The sequence below is a fragment of the Magnolia sinica genome, chromosome 1 (assembly GCF_029962835.1).
Source record: "Magnolia sinica isolate HGM2019 chromosome 1, MsV1, whole genome shotgun sequence".
Taxonomy (NCBI): domain Eukaryota; kingdom Viridiplantae; phylum Streptophyta; class Magnoliopsida; order Magnoliales; family Magnoliaceae; genus Magnolia; species Magnolia sinica.
The window spans coordinates 115,934,065-115,958,682 of record NC_080573.1 but is presented as its reverse complement, the minus strand read 5'-3'; the positions used below and the strand labels follow the sequence as shown (position 1 = coordinate 115,958,682).

The 24,618-nt window shown below is 42.9% G+C and overlaps 1 protein-coding gene across 1 annotated transcript; it reads right to left on the bottom strand.

Moving 5' to 3' along the window:
- Positions 1 to 865: 865 nt before the first annotated feature.
- Positions 866 to 1,750, bottom strand: LOC131248511 (uncharacterized mitochondrial protein AtMg01250-like). Its single transcript, XM_058248824.1, has 2 exons — positions 1,424 to 1,750; positions 866 to 988 (listed from the first exon to the last, which is right to left on the bottom strand). The coding sequence occupies exons 1-2, from the start codon at positions 1,748 to 1,750 to the stop codon at positions 866 to 868; spliced, it is 450 nt and encodes a 149-aa protein (XP_058104807.1).
- Positions 1,751 to 24,618: the final 22,868 nt, after the last annotated feature.

The window sequence follows — 24,618 nt, the reverse complement described above, 5'->3', positions numbered from 1 at the left end:
ACCATTTTCCTTCAATCTTCGTATCTTAGTCCACCAATAACGCCACTTCTACGCTGGAGAGGACTTCTCTATAAAGGCATCCACCACACATTTGGAATCTGACTCCAAAATAACCCGATTGTATTCCCGAGTGATACAAATAAACATCGCATCGTATAGGGCCTGCAGCTCCACTGTATTGTTCGAAGCAACACCATAGCCAAAGGAGAAAGCGAAGAGGAGGGAGGCAGAGGAGTCCCTACCGATTCCCCCCCCCACATGGGCCCGGATTCCCCAAAGCTGCACCGTCCACATTTACTTTTATCCAACCATCCCGCGGCCTGGACCATTTGATTATTTGCAAGGACTTCACTCTGGGAGGTTTAGTATGGAAATCCAGGCTTTGGAAGATAGCTAAGTCTGACCTGCTAGTGGGCTTGGAACTAGAAGGATTGATGTTGAGCTGAGAAAACCACCATTTGACCCGGTTCACAATCTTGTATACATTTGGTCTGATCCCATCAAACTGAGCCGCATTTCTCGCCTTCCATAGCTCCCAAAGGATCAAGCACGGGCATAAACTCTGTATTCGGGAGGAGCTGTTGAGGGGGGACTAATTACTCCACTAGGATCCAAGTCTTTCCCAAATCGTCTCCTGCCGTGGAAGGTTGAACCTAAAAATAACATTAAAAATTAACCACACTTGCATTGCAAGATTTTCATAATGTGGATTGGTATCAATAATGTGGGACATTTTTACCACTTGCTTCCAAAGAGGGGAGGCACCGTGAAGAATGGTGTTATCTGCAGTAGAAGGGCGAAGATGGCCATACTTAGAGAGCATGAAATTGGCCCAAAGACTAGAGCCGTTGCTACTGACCACCGTTCATGCCATCTTTAGCCTGAGAGCTTTTAAAACCTCATTGAGCCTTCGAATTCCCATCCTGCCCTCCTGTTTTAGCAAAGCGATTTTCTTCCAGTTTAACCAACGCAACTTGTTCTTACCATCCTGCCAACCCCAGAAGAAATCAATCATCTTCACTTCAATTTTTGCCAATACTTGAGCAGGAATAGTGGTAGCCGCTATCGTGTGAATAAGTATGCTGCGAAGGACATGATTGATGAGTGTGCATCTACCGGCTTGGGATAGATAGCAAGCTGTCCAACTAATGATCTTAGATTGAATTTTATTTATCATCTACTGAAAGAGAATACTTTTTACCCTTCCTCTGATTAGGGGGACACCTAGGTGGGTGAAGGAAGCTATGGAGCCACAAATGCCAATGGCTCTCTCAATCTCCCTAATTCTACGAGTAGGGAGAGAGGAGGCATGATAGAAACAACATTTAGAAAAGTTAATCTTTTGACCAGAGGCAGATTGGTAGACCGATAGGAAATTTGCCATGGTTGTAATTAAAGCATTGCCACCATTAAGAAAAAATACTGTGTCGTCCGCATAAAGAAGGCGAGTGACCTGCTTGCAGCCCTGCTTAAGCTTGAAGGGGGTACAACATCCGCTAGAAACCAATTTAGCAAATCCTCGGCAGAGGACCTCCGTGGCTAAGATGAAGAGGCTTGGGGATATGGGATCCCCTTGGCGAAGGCCTCTGGGTGATTTGAAGAAACCTGCCCCCTCCCCATTAATTAAGACTATGAACCAAATATTGTTCCAACATTTTTTAACCATTTTGATCCATGGAGTACCGAAGCCGAACCGCTGCAGAACTCGCTTAAGGAACCCCCATTCAATTTTGTCGTATGCCTTCTCCATATCCAGCTTAAGGATGATATTTCCGCCGTGGACTTTCCGATCGACATCCCTAAAAATCTCCTTGGCGAAGATCTTGTACACGCAATTGCAAAGACTGATGGGTCTAAAATCTGAGAATTTCTTCAGGGCTACCACCTTTGGAATCAAACAAATGACTTATGATGGAGGATATGTCCATCTAAAAAAAATGTATTATGATGGAGGCCCAATAGCTTCCCCTAGCTTGGCCTGTCGCCAAATGTGCCATTAAAGCACCACAATGCGCCCAAGTAATATTACTACCCATGAATGAACTTAGTGCTTCACACCTCATTAAACCACCATTTACTTAGTGGGACCTGAAGTAATAGTTATACAACCCGAGTTGACTCAACCCAAGACTTGTACCACTGCGACCGCACTGTTGCCGCGGTTCCGATGCCGTGTCTCGCGCGCCGAGGCGGTACCCAGGCCAGGAGATGTGGGCCCATGTTCAGTTCGAGGAAAACGCCGCGCGTTGCAAATCCCCAAGAGAATCCATCACATCAATGTCAAGTACACTCCCATCACTCACCATCACTCACACCCATCCCCAAGTACAACTACCCTCCCCAAAAGTCAACATTTTCTTACAAGAAAGTACCTACTTACATCACTCACCATTACTTCTCTCCCATCATCTCTCTCTCTCTCTCATCTCTCTCTCTTTTCTCCCAAGCTCCATGGGAGCAACTCACGTCCATGGCTTCCATGGGAGGGAGTAGTGTGGCCCACCTTCCTATCACCCAATCCCAACCTCTAAAATCGATCTCAACCGTTGAATCTTGTTCTCTTGAAGCTTTACAACGCGTTGGCGGAAGAATGAAGAAGAAGATCCTAAGGTGGGTGATTTTATTGTTTGCTTTTGTGATTTGAGGGCCCACTTGTGGTGGGACCCATCTTGATGTTTGTGTAGTAAGAAGTGGAGGGCCCATAGTGGTGGGGTCCCTCCACCACCATCCGATTCCTCCCTCTCTCTCTATTTTCCTCTTTCTCTCTCTCCCTCTTTTGCCTTTTATATGATGTGTGTTTGTGTGGCCCACCATGATGAGTTTGATCCACACCATCAGATTGCGGGACCCACCATGGCCGGCCGTCCATTTGGACAAGCCTGGAGGAGGGACAATACAAATATCAAGTTGATCCAAAGCTTTGGTGGGCCATCGGGTGGACCCACCTTGATGTGGGTGTGCTGGACGCACCCTGATGTGTGTCCCACATCCACACGTCCATCCATTTTGTCCTGGCCACGGGCCCACCTGATCCTGACCGTCCAAAGGGTGGACGCACTGTGATGTATATGATCATCTACACCGTCCAGATCCCCTGGACAGTGGTACCCACCTGATGCAGTGCTGCATCCAGCACATGGACCCCCCCCCCCCCCTACACGTATGTATTGCACCTACACGGTCCACTATCCTTCCAAATCATTTATGGCTAGCGACTGTGGGGCCCACATGCCACGCATATGATATCCAGACCGTCCGTCCTGCCCGGACACTGGATGGAGAACACAAATACCAGTTCATTTTGCAGGTGGCCACACGTGTGGACCCACCTGATGAATGTGTTTCATCCAGCCGTCCAGCTGGGACGGTGGACCCCACCATGATCGCGTTTCATCAACGCTGTCCATCTGTTTTAACAGATCATCCAGCGGTCTGGACGTTAGCTCCTTTCAAAAAAAAAGGTAAGGTAAAAACAAATGAAATATACATTATTTTATTGATAATATAATATTATATTACATAAATATATATAACATATGTATATATATATGGTGGGTCCTACGAGGAACCCACCCTCTTGGAAACAGATTGGTGGTCCATGCGTCTCACACCAGCAGCGTGTTGCTGCATTTTCGTTCAGCACGTGAGGGACCCACATGAGATGTGTTAGATCTCAACCGTACATCTGTGGGCCCCCCTTATGATATATATGTTCTAATCCCGCCATCCAGATGGGCTGGACGGTGGGCCTACCCACTTGATGTATGCGTTTATATCTATACCGTCCATCCACAGCTGGTGGATCCCACACATGTGGACCCACCTAAGAGCTGGTTGGCTGGAGTACCCACACCAGCTATATAAGCTGTGTGGTGACGTCAGCTAGTGCCATGGGCCCCTACCTTACACATGTATCCTGTCTTTGCACCGTCCAGATCTGGACGGTGCTGTGTGGAGCCCACCTTGATGTATTATCCCAAACCTTCCACCTCATGGGACCCACTTGATGAGTGGATGGAATCCACGCCGTTAGTCTATTTGCATGGAGCCCACCGTGATATGTGGGCTTAATCCATACCGTCCATCCAATTGGCAAGCTCATCTTAAGGATTGGAAAAGAAATAAAAATGAGGCAGATCCGTATATCATGTGGACCACACTACATAAATCAGTGGAGATTGAACGTCCACCATTGAAATCCTTTAAGGATCCTAGAAGTTCTGGATCAATATGAAATTTATCTTCTTTCTTAATCCAGGTCTTTGTAACCTTATGATCAGATTAGATGGAGAATAAACTTTATGATGGGCCCTGTGAATTGTTTAACCGTGAGAAATCATTATCTCCACTGCTAATTGTGATATGGTCCAGATGATCTTCCGATGTGATTCATTTTGGTATATTTGAGGCCCATTAGTGTGGCCCAATGATGTAGCCCACTAGATGTGTATAAGGCCCGTTAGTGTGGCCCAGTGATGTAGCCCACTTGATGTGTATAAGGCCCATTAGTGCGGCCCAATGATGTAGCCCACTTGATGTGTATAAGGCCCATTAGTGCGGCCCATTGATGAAGCCCACTTGATGCATGTAAGGCCCATGTGTAAGGCTCACCTATTGTGGATTTGAGGCCCATAGGGGGGGTTTGTGACGTATTCATGGCCTATGGGCAAGGCCCATTGTGATGTATTCGAGGCCCAGGGTTGAGGCCCAATGCGAGGTATGTATGGCCATTGCGTTGTGTGTGGATCCTTTGTATGGGCCACTTCTTGGGAGCAATGTTGGTTAAATGTCCACCTTGATAGGCAATGACGGTTAGATGTCCTCATTGTGACCTTCCCTTAGGCCTTGTTAGGTCATTCTCGTCGGTGCCGATTTGCTGATTTTGAGTATTGATCGATTTTGATTATCGTGGCCGATTGACCGATTAGCGATCGAGGCCAGATATCGTGACCGATTTGCTGATTTTGAGTATTGATCGATTTTGATTATCGTGGCCGATTGACCGATTAGCGATCGAGGCCAGATATCGTGACCGATTTGCTGATTTTGAGTATTGATCGATTTTGATTATCGTGGCCGATTGACCGATTAGCGATCGAGGCCGGATATCGTGACCAGTTTACCGATTTTGAGTATTGATCGATTTTGATTATCGTGGCCGATTGACCGATTAGCGCTCGAGGCGGTTTATCATCCGATTTTTCGATTTTGAGTATTGATCGATTTTGATTATCGTGGTGATTGACCGATTAGCGATCGAGGCGGATATCGTGACCGATTTCTTGATTTTGAGTATTGATCGATTTTGATTATCGTGGCCGATTGACCGATTAGCGATCGAGGCCAGATATCGTGACCGATTTGCTGATTTTGAGTATTGATCGATTTTGATTATCGTGGCTGATTGACCGATTAGCGATCGAGGCCAGATATCGTGACCGATTTGCTGATTTTGAGTATTGATCGATTTTGATTATCGTGGCCGATTGACCGATTAGCGATCGAGGCCAGATATCGTGACCGATTTGCTGATTTTGAGTATTGATCGATTTTGATTATCGTGGCTGATTGACCGATTAGCGATCGAGGCCAGATATCGTGACTGGTTTGCCGATTTTGGGTATTGATTGATTTGATTGTTGTGGCCGATTGACCGATTAGCGATCAAGGTCGATTATCGTGACTGATTTGCCGATTCTAATTATCGATCAATCCGATTGTCGTGACCGATTTACCGATTCTGATTATCGATCGATCCCGATTGTCGTGGCCGATTTGTCGATTGACGCGACTGAATTGCGGATTCTGATTTTCGATCGATCCCGATTGTCGTGACCGATTTACCGATTCTGATTATCGATCGATCCCGATTGTCGTGGCCGATTTGTCGATTGACGTGACCGATTTGCCGATTCTGATTATCGATCGATCCCGATTGTCGTGGCCGATTTGTCGATTGACGTGACCGATTTGCCGATTCTGATTGTCGATCTATCCGATTGTTGTGACCGATTTGCCGATTCTGATTAGCGATCGAGGCTGATTATCGTGACCGATTTACCGATTCTGATTATCGATCGATCCCGATTGTTGAGGTCGAGCATCGAAGCCGATTCCGATTGTCGAGGTCGATTGTATAGGCCGACCCCAATTGTTGAGGCTGATTCTGAGTGTCGATTCCGATTGTCAAGACCTATATGATGTATATGCGAACCGTAGTTGAGGCCTACTGTGATGTATTCATGGCCCATGGGCATGGCCTATGGGCAAGGCCCATTGTTGTGTATTCGTGGCCCATGGGCAAGGCCATTGTGATATGTATTAGGCCCATGATGTATGGCGCGTTTGATGTATTCATGATCTATGTGTAGGGCCCACATGTCATGTATTTGAAGCCCATGAGCAGGGCCCACCTGTTGTGTATATGTGGCCCTTGAGTAAGGCCCATGGTGTTGTATATTAGGTCCTTATATGAGGCCATGAGTTTGCTATATATTAGGCTTTATATAGGTCATTCCTCAAGGGCAATGCTGGTTAAATGTCCACATTATCGAGATTGATTGTTGATGCCGATTACGAGTATGTGACAGCATAGCATCATGGTATCTACCCATACGCATCATCTGCATGTTTGTTATGAGGTGTGGTTGATATTTGTATATGTCATTGAGCATGATGTTATGAGACTCCCTGATAGGCGGAGGTTATCTCACATGAGCGCACGGTATGCGCAAGATTGATGCATAACGGGATTGTATGACTCATGCATCTTGCATTATGGTTACTGTACGCTCTAGCGACATCAGGGTCATAGCCTCCACAGGCATATCGTGGATGGCCAGATGGGACACCGGAAATTTGTTCTACATGGGGTGCTATAGATATCCCTGGGTGAAAGTCCCTAAACCCTCTTGGTTCCAGAGGTTGCTTCAACGTCTAGACCGAGTGGATGCATGAGCGCATGAGGGCCGTATACCATTAGGCCGCGTCTCCCACTGTGTCGTGGTCGGTTGGAAGGGGGTGCGGCCTTACCTGCCCGAGAGGAGGGGGCAATGCTAGGCTGAGTCTGACCAGCTCGAGGAATGGGTCCGCTATCGACAAGCCGGGCCCAATATTGGCAGGCGGATAGTGAGGTCTCTTCCACTCACCTTATTGCGCGCGATGGGGCGGCAATCTGGTCTGGAGTGTAATAGACCCCGGTGATGATCCCAGAGAGTAACTGTACTGATATGTGGACTTATTGAGCAGGAATTGCATATTCACTCATTCATTCATTCACTATCCACTCGGGCTGGTGGTGCGTAACTATTTGTTACGTGTACCTTCGCATGGCGAGGATTTCGGTTGGGCGCGCGACTAACCTGAGGTCAGGAGTTTACCACATTGAGTCTGACTATCCAAATTTAGGTATGGGACTGATTTGGATAGAAGTCCCTTGTGGTGGACCCCGTAGCCTGCGATACTACGTACTATTATCCCAACTTCACACTCCAGCATGGTCATTCCATTCACACCGCATATCGCATTACACCCGCAGCATATGGCATTTTGAGTTACTATGTTTCTGCATTTATATGGCCTGGATATGACTGACAGTATTCGTAGACCCATCAGGATTTGCATATCGCATTGCATCATCGGTACTTGATATTTGGCTTGCTGTTTCCGCATTATATAGCTGATTTACATTGCTCCATTAGTATGTTTTCGCATTACTCTGATATTGTATGATCCATGATCTTGTCAGTATTTCTACTTACTCTGATTACTCTGATATTACTTACTTGACACTTACCTTGTGCACACACTTTCACCACCCACTAAGCTTTCTATAAGCTTATGCACGATAGATGCGTGCAGGTGGCGTTAGGTTGCAGCAACATTGAGCTTGGAGTATGCAGCGGACTTATGGAGCTTTGATTTTTATCTTATGTATTTCCCTTTCAACACTGTATTCAACTGTTTATATTAGTGGATATGTGATGATTTGATGTTGCCTTTATGATTTGGGTATACTTGTGGTTATGCTTATTACGAGATAAATGTACACTGAAAAAAAAAAATAAAAAATCCTCCTTGTAAGATCCCAGGATTGGAATCTGGCGTATAGGCGCTGGAAGCCGAGAATGGGGTACTACGGAGGCTGTCAGCACCAAATTCGGCGATTGGGGTTCTTGTAAGCTCCATCTCCGGGTCTGGGGCGTGACAACCACAATGCGCCCAAGTAATATTACTACCCATGAATGAACTTAGTGCTTCACACCTCATTAAACCACCATTTACTTAGTGGGACCTGAAGTAATAGTTATACAAGAAAGATTCTATATAAATTATATTTCATCTCTACTTTTACTTTTGATATAGGGTAATTTTCCAAAGAAATAATATATGAACAAAATATTTTAAAAATAACTTAACATGTGATTTTGGAAATAGGTACCTTCCATAAAGGAATCCAGAATTTGGATGGTATTAATAGTTGACATGACTGCCACATATGAGGAGGATGTGTCACAACTACTTTTAAAGTGGTGAAAAACTAAGGCAAGAGTCTTATGCCGAATGGCTCCACATATAGTTCCTCAAACCACATTTTCTAAATGAACCAAAATCAATATGAGTTGATCCTATAACATATCTGATACAGAACAAATAAATTTTTTCTAGGATTTTAGGTAGAATGGGGATTATAATTCTTTCTGCTTTTAGAGGTATAATGATAGATTGAGAAGTTCAACTAGAAGAAATTGGAGGAGAAGTTTTGTCTTATTTATGGTGATTCTTCTAACATCCAAAGTTGATCCATAAACTAACTAAACTCATGTTTCTATAATCAATTCAACCCCCAATTTCAATTGGAGGCAAACGTCAAAGAAAAGATCATTTGGATTTATGAAAAAGTCATTTGAATTTATCTATGATTTATTCCTTAATTATCCCTAAAAGACCAAACTGTCTCGCAACATTTTGAACCTAACTCACGCACTACTTTAATGGCAGCCAACGCAACCCTTGGAACATACAACAATCTTACATGGTGAAGAGCCAACATCCTCTTGCATTACTATACCTTTATCACAATGATGCTATCCATAGATCAAATTATTTTTGTGGATTAAATTTTACTTAAGTATCTATAACTCTATTGCCTGTGCCTAGGGTAAAAGGTTTTTTCATAAATTCATCCCCATATTATTAAGGTAAACAGTTTCCACTCTCAGATACTGAGAATCAATCGTCTTACTGCCAATTCATAAGTAATTATTGTCGTTGTTTCTTTAGTACATTCAGTAGTCCCCGTATACTTGTCATGTTCCCTAAATTATTCACAAGTGGAATCCAACCTCTTATTCTTGCGGCTTTAACCATGGCTTATATATGTGAATCTATATATTGAATGACATCTCTCATGTCAATGACACCAAAGAAATGTTAAATAAAAAAATTTGAGATATGCATAGAGCCACCTCGGGGTTTCCTATGAAATGAGGCTTGGAACGGAGCCACTGTGAAATCGTTAATCCACTGACTGGAGAATCTTTCCCTGCATCAGACACTAATCTATTATTACCATCTAATTGATGTAGAGTGGGTCGCGGACAGTTACATGGCCAAGATGGATCAGAAAAGGCCCGGTCGACGACAGAAGTGATCCAGACCATCGAACCTTAAATCGGGCGTATCTTGTAATCCGGAATGAGTTATCTGACGTAAAATATATGATTTTGGGGTAGAACGAGCTACTGAAGCCAACCAACCCTGCTACGCCGGGTTACGCAGCCCGGAATTGCGAAAAACCCCTGGATCGATGGTTGTTTCCCCATTTTAATTTCGTTTTTACTATAAATAGTAAGTTTTAGTTTGATTATAACTCTTCATCCGTCGGGCTTTAGGAGTTGCGCCCAACGTGAAAAGAGCTTAGAATAATTAGGAGAACGGTTTGGTGAAGCCAAATAGGACACTTACTATTTTTGGCCGAAAACCTTGCGCACTAGTAGACATCACGACCGTCTATAAATAGTAAGTTTACTATTTATAGTAAGTCGCGGATTCTAAGAGTTTGAGTTGTAGTTTGATTCTAATTTCTTTCCCATTGCTTAGTACCCCCATTTAAAGGGTTGTGAACTCATTTTTATTCATCAATTAATCAATTTCGAATTTATTAGAATTTATTTCTATTTTCTGCTTTCTTTCCTCGTGGATTCGAGAAGTCTCTGTGAGGAGTCTAGAGAAGCTCCGTGGATTCGGAGTAGTTATCCTCATCACGCTCATCTCTGCGTCAATTGGTATCAGAGCGAGGATTCCCCTCGGGCCGATGGCAAACAACGAAGGTATGAATCAAAATCCTGTGGACGGTGATCCAGGGATTCGTTATCTTTCGGAAAGAATGGAAGCTTTCCACCGCGAGAGTCAGTTGACCATGCAAGGGCTGCAGGCAACTCTCGACCGTCTGGCGGATGCGCTACTTCCGCCCCGAGCCCTAGGCGGTGCTCCACCACCCATGGTTGCTGTACGACACAATCCCGATTTTCGTAGAGCACTACCAGTGGCAAACCGTAGGGCTACACCAGATGATTCAAGTTCCAGCGACGATGACCTTAATGAGGGTTTTGCTCGACGACCAATCCATGGAGGTGATCATCTAAATCGTGCTGAAAGAGACTATTGAGGTAAGGCTGAACTTCCTAGTTTTAACGGTTTATTACGTATAGAAGATTTTCTCGATTGGCTAGCCGAAGTAGAGAGATATTTTGATTACATGGACATGCCATATCATAAAAGGGTAAAATTGGTAGCGTTTAAATTAAAATCTGGTGCTTCTGCATGGTGGGAACAATTACAACTCTCACGAGCTCTCCAGAACAAGGCGCCCATCTCATCATGGCCACGGATGAGACGTCTTCTTCGATCTCAATTTCTCCCCAGTGATTATGAGCAGATATTATTCCAGCAATATCAAAATTACAGGCAAGAAAATCGAACAGTCACAGATTACACTGAAGAATTTCAACGGCTGGCTACACGAAACGATCTATCAGAATCTGAGTCACAGAAGGTGGCACGATTTATAGGTGGGTTGCGACCGACAATTCAGGACCGAGTTCAGATGTACCCAGTCGGGACTGTGGATGAAGCAGTTCAATTGGCGGGTAGGGCAGAAACACAACTTGCAAGAGCTCCTGCTCGTCCATATCCTTCAACTCGACCCCCCATGGCGGGTCTCGTGCAGGATCCAGTGCTGCCACAAGGAAAAGACTCAGTACCTCAACTTCCTACAACCGCAAATCGTGATACGGGGAGTGGCTCATCTAGGCCTCAACGTGCAGCACCTACAACAGCGAGTCCGAGTAGGATTCCAAATCCTTATGCTCGGCCAAGGTCGAACAATTGTTACCGCTGTGGCCAACCAGGCCACTTATCAAACACTTGTCCTCAACGTCCCGCAGCACACTTGACTATAAACGAAGGGGGCACTGAAGATGAGGCTGCAGAAGAAGACCATCGCTTTGATGAACATGAACAAATCACTGAAGAAATAGCAGGTGGCGATGAAATGACGGGCGAGGATCGTGGCGAATTTCTAGTTGTGAGGCGATTGTTGTATGCCCCACGAAAGGAATTACATTCACAACGACACAATATATTTCGTACTCGGTGCACCGTCAATGGAAAGGTCTGTGATGTGATCATAGACAGTGGTAGTAGCGAGAACATCATCTCAAGAGTGATGGTGGACAAGTTGCGGCTACCAACGATGAAACATCCTTCCCCATACTCAATTGGCTGGATAAAAAAGGTGAATGAGACCAAGGTAACTGAACAATGCACTATCTCGTTTTCAATTGGAAAAAATTATAAAGATCAAATACTTTGTGACGTGGTCGATATGGAAGCTTGTCATATGTTACTCGGTCGACCCTGGCAGTCGGACCGTGATGCGACCCATCGGGGACGAGATAATGTTTACGTATTCGTCAAGGATAGTCGAAAAATAATCCTTGCCCCTATGGCACCAGAGAACCACCCTGAAGCCTCTAAAGTGGAGGAGAGTTCCCTCTTGACCATTCGGGATTTTATGGAAGAATTTAAGGAAACCGGCGAGGTATACGCTGTAGTGGTGAAGGGCGAGGAAGAGGAACCCTCAAACATCCCTCCAAGTTTAAGACTGTTGCTAAAAGAATTTAAAGAAGTCTGGCCTGAGGATTTACCTAATGGATTGCCCCCCATGAGGGACATCCAACATCACATAGACCTCGTCCCTGGGGCTAGCCTGCCCAATCACCCTGATTATCGGATGAGTCCGAAGGAGTGTGAGATACTTCAGGGGCAAGTGGAGGAATTAATCCGTAAGGGTCTCTTGAGAGAGAGCATGAGCTCATGTGCCGTACCAGCATTATTAACTCCAAAAAAAGATGGAAGCTGGCGAATGCGTGTCGACAGCCGAGCAATCAACAAAATTACCATCAAACATTGGTTCCCAATACCACGGTTGGACGACATGCTCGATATGTTAGAAGGGGCCAAGGTGTTCTCTAAACTAGATCTAAGGAGTGGGTACCATCAGATTCGTATTCGACCCGGTGATGAGTGGAAAACGGCATTCAAGACCAAGGAAGGGTTGTATGAGTGGCTGGTCATGCCCTTCGGCCTATCGAATGCACCAAGTACTTTTATGCGTTTGATGAATCAAGTTCTAAAACCGTTCACTGGCCGATTTGTGGTAGTATATTTTGATGACATATTGATATATAGCCAGGATGAGGCGGAGCACAAGAAACATCTCAGGCAGGTGCTACAGGTCCTACAACTTAACAAGTTGTACCTCAACTTGAAGAAGTGTAGTTTTTTAACTGACAGCCTATTGTTTATAGGATTTGTTGTAATGTCCACAGGCATTCGTGTGGACGATGAAAAGGTGCGAGCTATTAGGGAATGGCCGATCCCGACAAACATTCATGAGGTGAGGAGTTTTCACGGGTTGGCGACTTTCTATCGTCGATTTGTGCGAGATTTTAGCACCATAGTCGCGCTTATAACAGATTGCATGAAAAAAGGACCGTTCCAGTGGACCGATAAAGCTGATAAGAGCTTTCATAAGATCAAGCATCGTTTATCTACAACACCGGTCTTGGTGCTTCTTAATTTCGACAAATTGTTTGCGGTTGAGTATGACGCTTCATACGTCGGAATTGGAGGAGTATTATCACAGAAAGGCAGGCCGGTAGCCTTCTACAGCGAGAAGCTCAGCGAAGCCCGAAAGAAGTGGTTGACTTATGAGCTTGAGTTGTACGCAGTTGTTCAGGCGCTGCGACATTGGTGGCATTATCTGATTCAAAGAGAGTTTGTTTTGTATACTGACCATCAAGCATTAAAGTTTATTAATAGTCAGACTAACGTGAATCGTGTGCATGCTAGATGGGTTGTGTTTTTACAGGAATTCACATTCGTTTTGAAGCACAAGTCAGGGCAGCAGAACAAGGTGGCTGATGCACTTAGCCGTCATACATCACTACTAGTTACAATGAGCAACGAGGTAGTCTGCTTCGACTGTCTCAGGGAGCTGTATGCCGAGGATGAGGACTTCAAAGATTCTTGGATGAAGTGTCAAGAAGGTCACCCCAGTGACCTTCATATACAGGACGATTTTCTCTTCAAAGGGAATCGATTGTGCATCCCTCAAAGTTCTCTGAGGGAGCAGATTATTCAGGAGCTACATGGAGGTGGCCTTGGTGGACAACTGGGGCGAGACAAGACGCGAGCTCTTGTGGAAGAGCGGTATTACTGGCCGCAGTTAGTACGCGATGTAGGAAAAGCCGTACAACGTTGTCATGTTTGTCAGACCTCCAAGGGGCAATCTCAGAATACGGGCCTCTACACCCCGTTACCTGTGCCTAACGGTCCTTGGGAGGATTTATCAATGGATTTCGTACTTGGTCTCCCACGAACACAACGCGGCATGGATTCAGTGTTCGTGGTGGTAGATCGTTTCTCAAAGATGGGGCACTTTATCCCATGCAAGAAGACCCTCGATGCAACACACATGGCGAATTTATTTTTCAGGGAGGTCGTTCGGCTACACGGGGTCCCCAAGACCATTACTTCCAATCGTGACACGAAGTTCATTAGCCACTTTTGGCGGACTTTATGGAATCGATTCGATACACGACTTCAATTCAGCAGTGCTTACCACCCACAGACTGATGGGCAGACCGAAGTTGTGAATCGCACGTTGGGAAACCTCCTTCGCTGTATTTCAGGAGAAAAACTGAAGCAGTTGGATTTGGCCTTGTCTCAAGCAGAGTTTGCATTCAACAATATGGTGAACCGCTCGACAGGGAGATCACCGTTCCAGATTATTTACGGACGAGTGCCTCGCCACACACTTGACTTGGTCCCTCTGCCCAAGCACCCAGGCACGAGCATTGCAGCAAAACATATGGCAGACAAGATCATAGGCATCCATGCAGAAGTGCAGACCAAGCTACATGCCTCGAACGAGAAGTACAAGGAACAAGCGGACAAGCATCGGCGACAAAAAGTGTTCGAGGTAGGCGACCGCATTATGGTCCATTTGCGCAAAGAGAGATTTCCGACCGGGACGTACAACAAGTTGAAAAATAAGAAGATTGGACCGGTACCAATTATCCGAAAGATCAATGACAACGCTTATATTGTTGATCTCCCAGATGACATGGCAATCTCACGGACTTTCAATGTCACGGACCTAACCGAGTATCATGAACCAGAGCATGACGAGAACTCGAGGATGAATTCTTTTGAAGTGGAGGAGATTGATGTAGAGCGGGTCGCAGACAGTTACATGGCCAAGATGGATCAGAAAAGGCCCGGTCGATGACAGAAGTGATCCAGACCATCGAACCATTAATCGGGCGTATCTTGCAATCCGGAATGAGTTATCTGACGTAAAATATATGATTTTGGGGTAGAACGAGCTACTGAAGCCAACCAACCCCGCTATGCCAGGTTGCGCAGCCTAGAATTGCGAAAAACCCCTGGATCGATGGTCGTTTTCCCGTTTTAATTTCGTTTTTATTATAAATAGTAAGTTTTAGTTTGATTATAACTCTTCATCCGTCGGGCTTTAGGAGTTGCGCCCAACGTGAAAAGAGCTTAGAATAATTAGGAGAACGGTTTGGTGAAGCCAAATAGGACACTTACTATTTTTGGCCGAAAACCTTGCACACTAGTAGACATCACGACCGTCTATAAATAGTAAGTTTACTATTTATAGTAAGTCGCGGATTCTAAGAGTTTGAGTTGTAGTTTGATTCTAATTTCTTTCCCATTGCTTAGTACCCCTATTTAAAGGGTTGTGAACTCGTTTTTATTCATCAATTAATCAATTTCGAATTTATTAGAATTTATTTCTATTTTCTGCTTTCTTTCCTCGTGGATTCGAGAAGTCTCTGTGAGGAGTCCAGAGAAGCTCTGTGGATTCGGAGTAGTTATCCTCATCACGTTCATCTCTGCGTCACTAATTAGATTGGATAATCATTTAAATTATGAACCGAGCTTGTAGCTTTTGGTTTAGAGAAGTTGTATTTATTAAGTACATGCGAGTATAGCTATATCTAGCTATCCGTTATCTCGGTTCCTCTGAAGGCAGCCTAGGTCATGCTATTCCTCATTGGACAAAAACCATGTTTGAAATTTGAGACGCAACTGCTGGAAGCCTAGGTCATGCTATTCCTAAGATGATACTTGTATAGGACAAATATACCATGAGAACGGCAGGACCCACCTTGAAGCTCACTAGGTATGAAACTCTGATGGATACACTCATCAGTGGGCTACGCATATCGTAAGGTAAACACTAGGTTGGTGACACACTGATCCATAGCTCAAGTGGTATATTGAGTGAAAGATACCTCGTTTCAACAACGAGGGCTTGGTATCGATCCTTAGTGGGGGTGGCTAGTCGTGTAGTGTGAACTAACAGTGGGGTGTACTAACAAGCTAACCAAAAAAAAAAAAAACAATCGGTAGCTTCCAAAGCTATCCCCCACCTGATGTGATGAGTTGATTTTGGAAGCGGATTGCATACAGTAAACTCTGTGGGCCCCACCATCATTCATGCATTTTATCAATTCCGTCCATCCGTTTTATCATATAATTATTTTAGGGCTTTAAACAAAAAATTAATCACATCCAAAGCTCAAGTGGACTGCACCACTTGAAACAACCTGAATTGAAGTCTACCATTGAAAAGTTCTTGGGGGGCCATAAAACAGCACCACTTGAAACAACCTGAATTGAAGTCTACCATTGAAAAGTTCTTGGGGGGCCACAAAAGTTTTAGATTAAGATGATATTTGTGTTTTCCCTTTATCCATGTCTGTGTGATCTCATAAACAGTTTGGATGACAAATAAACAACACTGGGTAGAAATCAATACTTACACTGTTTCCTTTGGTATGGTCTACTTGAGATTTTGATATACTTCAATTTTGGGCTCAACCGTAAAATGATCCGCAAAAACGGATGGGCGGCGTGGATAAACCAGGTGAATTCGCAGTGGGCCCAACCGAGTTTAATTACTCAGTACGATAATCCGATTTCGTGGATTTCCTTTTTCCATGTGATCTTTAAGTCGGTTGTACCGTTTGCATGGTGCATCGTACGGATTTCCTACAAAAGCAGCACGGTTGGTAGGCACTACAAAATATAAGTTTGGAAGGATTGTATTTAGGGCCTTTTTACCTGGCTGGCACAGACGTCAATCCAACAGCCTAGACCTGAGAATCTTATTAGAATTGTTGTTTATCTTCCTTTGATACATGTTATTCCACATGAGTTTTTTTTTTTTTTTTTTCTTTTCACACACGCACACACACCACCACATACTCACGCCATGGTGGGATTTCACCACCGATATATATATATATATATATATATATATATATATATATATATGGGAAAAGGTACTATGCGCTCGACCTCACGAGTCCGTCCCATGAGGTCGAGCTGTGTGGGCCACACCGTGATGCGTTTCGGACATCTACCCCATCAGTCAGATGCACCATTCCATCGTGGGCGTAGGTCTCAAAAATCATGTCAATCTGTGACTTGTGTGGCCACACCGCATACAGAAGTGGAGAGGGGCTGTGCACCATTAAAACATTCATAATCATTTTTTGGGCCCACCGAGATGTGGTTTGCAAATCCAGCCCATCCATTATGTGTGTCCTACTTGGATGAGGGTTCAGACCAAGTTTCAGACGCATGCAAATTTCAGGTGGGCCCCACCAAGTGCTTTTATATGTTTTAGGCATGTCTTCACATGCTTTTAGATGGTATGGCCCACCCGAGTTCCGTATACACGGCTGATTTTTGGGATATCCCATATATATATATATATGAATGCTCTCTTGTTCACATGTGTACATGGGTACAATCCACGTGATGCGGCACCCCTTGAAACCTTATAAGCCCAATTTTTAGCCTGATCCAAAACTTTAGTGGGCCATAGTTTTCGATCAGGCTGAAAGTTGGGCTCGTGAGGTTTCAAGGGATGCCGCATTATGTTGACCGTTCGGATTCTGTCCCCATGACACGTGTGCAAAGGTAAACACGGATGCTCATGTAAGAAGGTGCACATGTAAGCATTCCTCTCTCTCTCTCTCTCTCTCTCTCTCTATATATATATATATATATATATATCAAGTAAGGTAAGATTTTAATAAATGTACATGAATCCAACCACAGAGCTATCCTTAGTGTGTACAACTGTGTATCCTATACTCTAATAGGTAAGTATGGGCGGCCCATTTGAGTACAAAGAATCCTTGTGGAGGAATTGATATGCTTAATGGTTATATTTTAATTTTCTACACTTTATAAGATTTCTTAATTCCTAATTTTGAATACTATTTATTTTGTAAGAGGAGTTCTCAAATTCTTTAAATTATGGTTATTTTGTATCTTGTGTAAGAAAATTATAATTGTAAATAAAGCTAATAATTATCTTGTGGAATCTATGATTTACTACGCAATCTAGACAAAAGAAATATAATAGTTCTCAAAATAAATTATCTTTGCACATGATTCTGTTTATGAAAATTGACCTTTCATTTAAGAATTTTATTTTATTTTGTTTATCCTCTTTTTGAGAAATTTCTTTTATTTTATTTGCTTTTTTATTTTTCCAAGCACTGGATGTTCTGCAATTTCAAGAAGTCCAACTGTATACATTACTTCCTTCCTGTACAACCTGCATGGCTGTCATTGCCCTTGAAAATAAAAACCTAATACTAAAGAAGAGGTACTTGATACTCTGGTAGAGGACTACGCTTGGTATGCATATACTTAAGAGATTCTATAAGTGGCATACATTAACTCAAATTAATATGACTAAATTGTGGAACACACTGTTGCTGAATCACAGTTTGGTTGAACAATCCTGTCCTTTGATTCAAGAAAACATTTTTAGAATATTTTTCAATTTTAACTGTCCAATAAATGACTAGCAATCTAATAATCAAATAATCCAAAAAGTGCAATTTTTGTTTCATGATACATGTAAAGTGGGATCCAATTTGGACATTTTAATTAGAATTACTTACATGCCTTAAATACAATTTCTCAGAAAAATACAATTTCTCAGAAAAATTTCAGCACCTGTGTATCATCCATCCCATTCTACCAAAGTATCCATGTTTTTCTAATGCTTTAAAACTAAAACAAAAAACAAGTACTAAGCTATATTATTGTTTACACTCATTTTCGGTACACTGACATGGATAAATAAAAAGTCGATTGCCACGTGTTGACAGTATGGGTTCAATGCTGGTAAAATTGTACTTGCACTCGAAAATATCTTTTGCCGATATTCCTTCAACGATACAAATTCCGTTATTAATATGGTGACACGGAATCATACATATACCTTTAGAAAATTGAAATGACGAATGCAACGTAGCTGTCATTAGCGTGCCATTTTAATGAGGCGGCATATCCAACAAACACCTACCGAGGAAAAGAATGCTGTCACAGTTCTGGCTATGATACATAGTAAGATCGTCTCTTGCAGTCCTTCTAAAATGGGAGATCTTCTTTCTTCGGCTTGTGCGTGTCTGAAAAGTCTAATCGTTGGGTGGTGTATCATGGAAATATTGTATCGGGAGCCTCTGCACTGGTTGAAATAGTTCGAGAGGTGCGAGTTAGCTTAAAGAAAGCAATGATGTCTGTGCCTCATCCCAACGTCGGATTGTTTCTGTAATCATTTCAAATCGCTATCCGATTAGGCATAGAGTTCCAAATAGTTTGTTATTCAATTATTTCCTGCATCTGTTCATTATAAGTTTCACCAATTCTTACCACATTAATGTGGGATCTAATCTAGATGCGGAATAGGCCCACGGATCTGTCTGTGCATGGGACATGGCGATCAGGGGTCGGATAGCTTACCTAGCTGAGACGCCGCCATGGAAGCCGGATAAGAATACCAGAATACCTGTAGAACTTAGGATCTTCCTCTCCTTCACACCCTTTCTGCAAATCAGTAGATGGGACTCGAATTTCTGCTGTGGTGTAGGATTGGGGACCCAGCTCTCTTTTATAGAGTCTGTGGAGAGGGAGTTTGAAACCCATCACAACTCTCTCTCCCATGCTCCACGTTGTAGCATCCTAGTTCAACTCAAACTGTTGTCTGCGTAAGACAGCTATAGCATTCCAGCCCTAGTACGCAGAGCTACGCAAATAGATTGCGCAGCGCATCACCTGAAGTGGGGCCCACTGGTCTACTCAATCTCCAGTCCAACTGTATAACAATCCAGACCGTTGATCAGTGAGGCCCACTAAATAGAGTTCTTACATTCTCCCACTTGGGCCTCATTGAGCAACGTCAATGATAGTCATATATATAATAATTTTGTAAACAAGTTTTGATATTTTAAGAAAATATCTAAATGGTTAACCAATGAAAACAGTTGGACAATATGAGTAATGCTATTCAATCTGGTCCATCAAAACAGTCAGTATCGAAACGCGGTAGTCATCACAACATTTAATTTAGGCGAAGTGAGTCTAAGCGCGATTACAAATACTTTCAATCTTAACGACATAGATCACGAACTAGGAAATGTGGTATAAGGATTACACACTTTAGTGTGATAATATGTGCCTATCCTTAAGAGGTCCTGAAGCTTTTCCATGTCTCCAACGAGACACAACTGTAGTTCAACTTATTCAAAATTTGCGCATATATATAAATAAGCAGAAATAAATCTTTATATCAAAATCATCCAAACAAACTGTATAAAATGAGATCTCTAAGTGTCTGTGAAAATCAAAGTACGCTCAACTCCCACTAACTGAAAACATCTGTGGGATCAATGACTCCCATGGATGTTACATGCTCCTGAAATGGCGTGATAGGGAGTCCTTTAGTGAGCGGATCTGCAATCATCTGCTTGGTGCCGATGAATTCCACGGACACTTGATGATTCTGAACCCTTTCCTTTACAATAAGATACTTGATGTTGATATGCCTCGACCTTGATGAATGCTTGTTGTTACTAGAGAAGGAAATAGCAGCCGAATTATCGCAAAATATTCTCAACGGTTTCGGGATATGCTCCAGTACCCGCAAACCTGAGAAGAAACTCTATAACCATAGTGCCTGATTAGATGCCTCATGGCAAGCAATAAATTCAGCTTCCATAGTGGATGAGGCTGTGGTAGATTGTTTCACACTTTGACACAGTTCCTCCCACCATCATGAAGATGTATCCTGAAGTAGACTTCTTAGTATCGACGCAGCCTGCGAAGTCTGCATCTGAATATCCGATCAACTCTAACTGATTAGACCTTCTGTATGTGAGTCCGAAGTCTTTTGTTCTCTGAAGATACCGTAATACTTTCTTTGCAGCTATCCAATGTTGCATTCTTGGATTAGATAGATATCTTCCCAACATTCCAGTGACAAAGGCAATGTCCGGTCGCGTACAGACTTGAGCATACATGATGCTCCCTACTACTGATGCGTACGAAAATTTGTTCATTCGATTCTTTTCTAAATCATTCTTTGGACACTGAAATAAACCAAATTTGTCGCCCTTCACAATGGGGGACTTTCCTGAAGCACAATTTTGCATGCCATACCTTTCAAGTACCCTAGCAATATAGGTCCTCTGTGACAAGCTAAGCAGTCCAAGTGTTCTGTCACGGCGAATCTCAATGCCAATGACGTAAGAAGCTTCACCAAGGTCTTTCATTTCAAACTTTTGACATAAAAATTTCTTGGTGTCGCTCAACATCCTGGTATCACTGCTAGCTAACAGAATGTCATCAACATACAAAATCATCATAACGAACTTACTCCCACTGGTTTTAATGTAGATGCATTCATCTGCAGTGTTTTCTACAAAGCCATATGAAGAAATTACTTCATGAAACTTAAGGTACCACTGTCGCGATGCCTGTTTCAACCCATAGATGGACTTCTTAAGTTTGCAAACCAAATGTTCTACGCCAGTAGCTACAAAACCTTCGGGCTGTAACATGTACACATTCTCATTTAGATCCCCATTGAGAAATGCAGTCTTTACATCCATCTGATATAACTCTAAATCCATATGAGCTACAAGAGCCATTATGATCCTGAATGAGTCTTTCTTTGATACTGGTGAGAAAGTCTCCTTAAAGTCAATGCCCTCACGTTGGTTAAAACCCTTGGCAACAAGTCTGGCTTTATATCGTTCGACATTACCTTTAGAGTCCCGTTTGGTTTTAAATATCCATTTACAACCAATCGGCCTTATTCCAGTGGGTAACTTTACAAGATCCCATACTTTATTGTCCTGCATGGATTTCAACTCATCTTCCATGGCATTAAACCAACGAGAAGGATCAGCACTTTGTTTGACTTGTGTAAAAGATTCAGGATCCTTTTCCACCTCTATGTCAAAGTCGTGTTCCTGTAAGTATACGATGTAATCGTCTCGATTTACGAGCCTTCTCTCTCTTTCAGATCTTCTTAATGGTTCAGCTTGTTGGGTCTGATCTTGATTTTCCTCATCAGTGGTTTGTATATGAGGTTCTACGTGGTGCTTTGCAGTGACTGCAGAATCAACTGCATCATTAATGTCCACGTGATCTGGATTGACTATGACAGGAGTCACAGTCCTTTGTTCCTCAAATACAAAATTTCTTATGTTCGTGCTCCCACTATTTTCAGTGTCCTCAATGAATCTGGCATTCCCAGTCTCAACAATTCTGATGGAGTGGGAAGGACAGTAGAATCGATAGCCTTTTGATCTTTCTGGGTATCCAATGAAGAAACAACTTATGGTTCTAGGATCAAGCTTTTTTTCATGCGGGTTATAAATTTTGGCCTCAGCAGAACAACCCCAAACATGTAGATATCGGAGACTTGATTTTCTCCCATTCCACAACTCAAAAGGAGTTTTGCTTACTGCTTTGCTGGGAACCCTGTTTAATATATGAACTGCGGTTTTAATCGCATCACCCTACAGAGATTCTGGTAATGTTGAATTGCTGACCATACTTCGCACTATATCCATAAGGGTGCGATTACGTCTCTCAGCAACTCCATTCTGCTCTGGAGTACCAGGCATAGTGTACTGAGCAACAATGCCACAATCCTGTAGGTATTTAGCGAATGGCCCTGGATTGCGTCTTGATTCGTCATATCTGCAATAGTATTCACCACCACGGTCAGATCTGACAACTTTAATTCTCTTATCGAGTTGATTTTCAACCTCGGCTTTATAGATTTTAAAAGCATCCAGGGCATCTGATTTCTCACTGATAAGGTATAGGTACCCAAAGCGAGAGTAGTCATCTATAAAGGTAATGAAATATTTGTGGCCACTCCATGAGGCTGTAGGGAATGGTCCACAGATATCTGTATGTATAACCTCTAATAGATCTACACTCCTGGTTGCACCTTTCTTTCTCGTTCTAGTCTGTTTCCCTTTTATGCAATCAATGCATACTTTATAGTCAGAGAAGTCTAGAGAATGCAAAATTCCTTCTCGCACAAGCCTGTCTAATCTCTCACGAGATATATGGCATAGCCACCTGTGCCACAACATGGAGGAATTCTCATAGTCTAGTCTTCGCTTGGATCCCACTACATTTCCATGCAAGGTATTAATATTATAGACGTGAGAGGCAATCAAGTCTAACTGGTATAAGTTGTTTACTAAAGAGCCGGTTCCAACTTTAATCGAATTAAAGTAAATACTAAAACTTTTATTTCTAAAGTGGAACGAATATCCCAACTTATCCAAACAGGAAATTGAAACTAAATTGCGCCTTATAGACGGCACACAGAATGTATTTACTAAATTCAAAAAATGACCAGTCTTCAACTTAAGCTTATAGACTCCTATTGCCTCCACGTCAACTTTAACACCATTGCCTACGTATACTGAGCGCTCCGCATCAGTTGGTGGCCTGACCTGTAGTAATTCCTGCATAGAAGTGCATATGTGAATAGTAGTTCCTGAATCTATCCACCAGGAATCTACTGACACATCGGTCAGATTAGATTCAAAACAGACAAGAACAGAATGATTACCTTTCTTTATGAGCCAATCCTTAAAACCTTCGCAGTCTTTCTTTAGATGACCCGTCTTTTTACAAAAGTAGCACGGCTTGCCTTTTACCCTTTTACGTTTAGATCCATTTCCAGATTGATTCTCATGGTTTCCAGATGGAGGACCAGAGAATCCATTATTAGAACCTTGTTTCCTCTTCCTTCTATTTTTATTCCCTTGCCCATGTCCTTGTCCTGAAGTCACCATATTAACATTTTGAACCTTTATCATCTGTCTGATCCTGTCTTCTTCTTGGACGCACTGAGTGATGAGTTCATCCAATGTCCACATGTCCTTCAGAGTGTTATAGTTTACCAGGAACGTGCCGAATTGGGGAGGTAGGTTGTTCATGATCAAATGAACCAGTTGATCATCAGTGAGTACAAGCCCTAGAGCACGGATCTTAGATACAACTTCGATCTGCTCTACAATGTATTCACGGATGTTGCCTTTTCCATCGTAGGACGAGCGAGTCAATTTATTCAGAAGAATGCTTATAGCTTTATTCGATTTCTTGAATCGTTTTCCCATTTCGATTAGGAAAACTTTAGCCTTATCTGTTTCAGGCATGACACCCTTCATCGATTCGAAATTGAATATTTAATGACTTTCGGCATGTATCATTTGATCTAAACCATGCAACCCATCTATTATATTCACTCGGTGGCATTATCGGATGGCTTTGGCGGTTCGGTGTTATCGTGGCAAGATCTAATTGAAGAGAGCTAGGACAACTTCAATGGCGTTCTTCCATTGAGTATAATTAGATCCATTTAAGGCAGGGACTTGATGCGTATTAGTTGGAATTGAGACTGAAATATAAGAGATACACATATACTCACATTAGTTCATTATTTCACAAAGCAATTTAGTAAACAAAATATCAGGCAAAGATAACTGATTCAGTTGCTAAGGGAGGCATTGACTGAATCATCCAAGATGAAGATGGGCCCAACCATCACATCTTAGTGAGAATCTGTTACACCATCATCATTCCTCCTGTGGGAGGTAATAACAACATGTTAGTGATTCT

Excerpts from the sequence above, each read along its gene's own strand:
- LOC131248511 (XM_058248824.1), bottom strand. The coding sequence starts at position 1,750 with ATGGAGAAGGCATACGACAAAATTGAATGGGGGTTCCTTAAGCGAGTT. Across the intron at positions 989-1,423 it reads TTCTTTATGCGGACGACACA|GATGGTAAGAACAAGTTGCG; the intron begins GTATTTTTTCTT and ends TGGGGTTGGCAG.